Source organism: Triticum urartu, chromosome 5 (assembly GCF_003073215.2).
Source record: "Triticum urartu cultivar G1812 chromosome 5, Tu2.1, whole genome shotgun sequence".
NCBI classification, from domain to species: Eukaryota; Viridiplantae; Streptophyta; class Magnoliopsida; order Poales; family Poaceae; genus Triticum; species Triticum urartu.
In genome coordinates this window covers 2803508-2805980 of record NC_053026.1, presented here as the reverse complement: position 1 = coordinate 2805980, position 2473 = coordinate 2803508, and the positions used below count along the sequence as shown (strand labels likewise).

Below are 2473 nucleotides of genomic sequence, written 5' to 3'. Positions count from 1 at the left end.
ATTTTACAAAACTACCCCAAATAAACGCATGCATTAATTTGAATTTATTATAGTGCATGCATACTTAGCCACTAGATGAGTAGGAACATTACATGCATTGGTGTGTTCCTTTTTAATTCTTGCATGCAAAGATCTAATACGCATTGAAAACTAAAAATGAAATGAAGATGAGTCCTCTAAATTGAAAAAACAAAAAAGTTGAGATAAGTCTTATAAACCGAAAAGGAGGGAGTAGATATTATCGGATGAGAAGAATATTAATTACTTGCTAGTAGTACAATTTTGGAAATGGGCATTTGTTGTGTGTGACAATAGTTTTAAGTATTAAGGAGCAATGGCCAAGCCAGCCGGAAGACTCTGTAGGGTCCTTGCTAATCTTTAAAATTATGTTCCCCCCCTAAAAAAAAGACACTACAAGTAAGTAGTGGAAACAGCAAATAAAGCAGAAGACAGTGGGATGCTTGAGCCGAAATGCCCCTAGTGTTCATTTACTACTAGTAGTATTAGCTGCTAAGGACAAGAAGAGATGGAATGTACTAACTAAAATTTGTTAGAGGATGGATAGGTGGATTCCTCCTCTGTTGTGTTTGGACGGCTGAAAAGGCTCCCCCTTCCCGCCTATAAATACCCTCCCAACCCCCCTCACCACCTCACTCATCTCACTCACTCATTCCTCCAGCAAGCTTCATCTCCACCTTCGGCTGCGATCTTTTTGTAGATCGTTCGAGATGACGGTGGCGGTGTGCCATGTCATGCCGGCGCTGGACGTCCCTCCTCCTCACACTCGCACTCGCATGCCGGCGCTGGACGTCCCTCCTCCTCACACTCGCACTCGCATGCCGGTGCCGATGCCACCGTCGCAGCAGCTGGACATGTGGAGCGCCATCCAGGCCCCGGCCGACGACGACTGCGCCACCAAGGCCCCGCCCACGCCGGCCAAGGCCAAGGCGACCTACCCGATGGCGACGGTGCGGCGGTCCATGAGCCACGAGAGCCTCGGCCTCTGCACCGAGAGCCTCGGCTGCGAGACCGGCACCCGCGGCGACTTTCTCGACCTGGCATCCCTCCTCTACGCGCCGCCGACTTCCCACCATACCGACGATACCGTCGCCGCCGACTTCGTCTCGCCGCCGGCATTGCAAGAAGGCGAAGAGGAGGAGGAGGAGCTGACGCTGAAGGCGGTGCAGTACCACCGCGCGCGGCCTCAGCGCGCGTTCCCGCCGCCGCTGCCGTCCATGTCGCGTCGGCGCGGCGACGATGCCGGGCCGTGCCTGCGGGTGCGCCCGCACCGCCGCGACGGGCGCCTCGTGCTGGAGGCCGTGGCCGTGAAGCCCCAGGTGTATCTCCACGCCCAGCGCCAGGACGGCCGCCTCAAGCTCTGCTTCGTGGACTGCTCCTCTGCCTCGGACTCTGTTGGCGAACATGAGAAGCAGAGCATGGTGCAACCACAGCATGAACACCAGGAGCAGAGCATGGTGCAAGAGCCACGTCATGACGAGGAGGACGAAGAGGAAGAGGAGGAGGAGGACGAGGTGGAGGTGGTGGACAGGGGCACGGTGGTGGAGGTGGTGGCGGCGTCCGGCAAGGCGCAGCGGTGCTCCAGGATCGTCATCAACAAGTTCGTGGGCGGTGCGCCAGCCGCTAGCAGCGACGACACGTCCCCGTCGCGCTGCTTTGGAGGTGGTGCCGAGGACGAGGCCGCTCCGCCAGTGACGCCGGGGATGCGCCGGGTGCCGTCGTCCACAACGGCGCTGGCGGCCGCGGTGGCCGCGGCGTCCACGGGCATGCAGTCCGACGAGGAGGACGAGGACGAGGTCGACGAGGAGGAGAAGGAGAGCGCGGCGCTGCTGTTCACGTCGCGGGTGGGGGACAGGGAGGAGCTGGTGCAGAGCGTGCGGCGGTGCCGGCAGCTCCGCCAGAGGCCGCTCTTCATCGTGGAGCCATACTCCATCATCGCCACCTGATCATTGATCCAAATAAGAGGATTATCATACGTACCATTGCTAGTAATTAATCAACTGATCAACAACTAAGATTTTCAGTCATCGTGCCTAGTTGTTGCTAAGATCGTCCATCGATCGATTGATCAGTTTGTAATGTACCTTGTTCTTGTCCAATCAAATTGGGTATCAATCTGTCTATTGGCTCCGATCGATCCATGCTTGAGCTCCACTCCGGTTGGTACCAAGACAGCTAGACTGCACTGCGTACTAGCATGATTCACAGCAGCTGGCTCTGTCTTGCCAAGAATCCCTGTATTGTCATATTATAGATGGAGATGATTCGTTTCTTATGGAGTACCATGCTAGCTGGACCTAATTCTGTGTGCTAGCACAAGGTTTCTGCATTTGATAATATTATAGATGGAAATTTTTCTGCTCACTCAACATATACAATTCATAATTAACCTTTGTCTGGACATCAAAAGCTTGGATTTGAGTCCACTGCTGCCTCGTATGGTATAAACCATACT

At 54.5% G+C, this 2473-nt stretch overlaps 1 protein-coding gene across 1 annotated transcript; it reads left to right on the top strand.

Moving 5' to 3' along the window:
• The first annotated feature begins 645 nt into the window (after window positions 1–645).
• LOC125506691 (protein FANTASTIC FOUR 3-like) lies at window positions 646–2135 on the top strand. Its single transcript, XM_048671445.1, has one exon. The coding sequence runs from the start codon at window positions 729–731 to the stop codon at window positions 1962–1964; it is 1236 nt and encodes a 411-aa protein (XP_048527402.1). The 5' UTR covers window positions 646–728; the 3' UTR covers window positions 1965–2135.
• The last annotated feature ends 338 nt before the right edge of the window (window positions 2136–2473 follow it).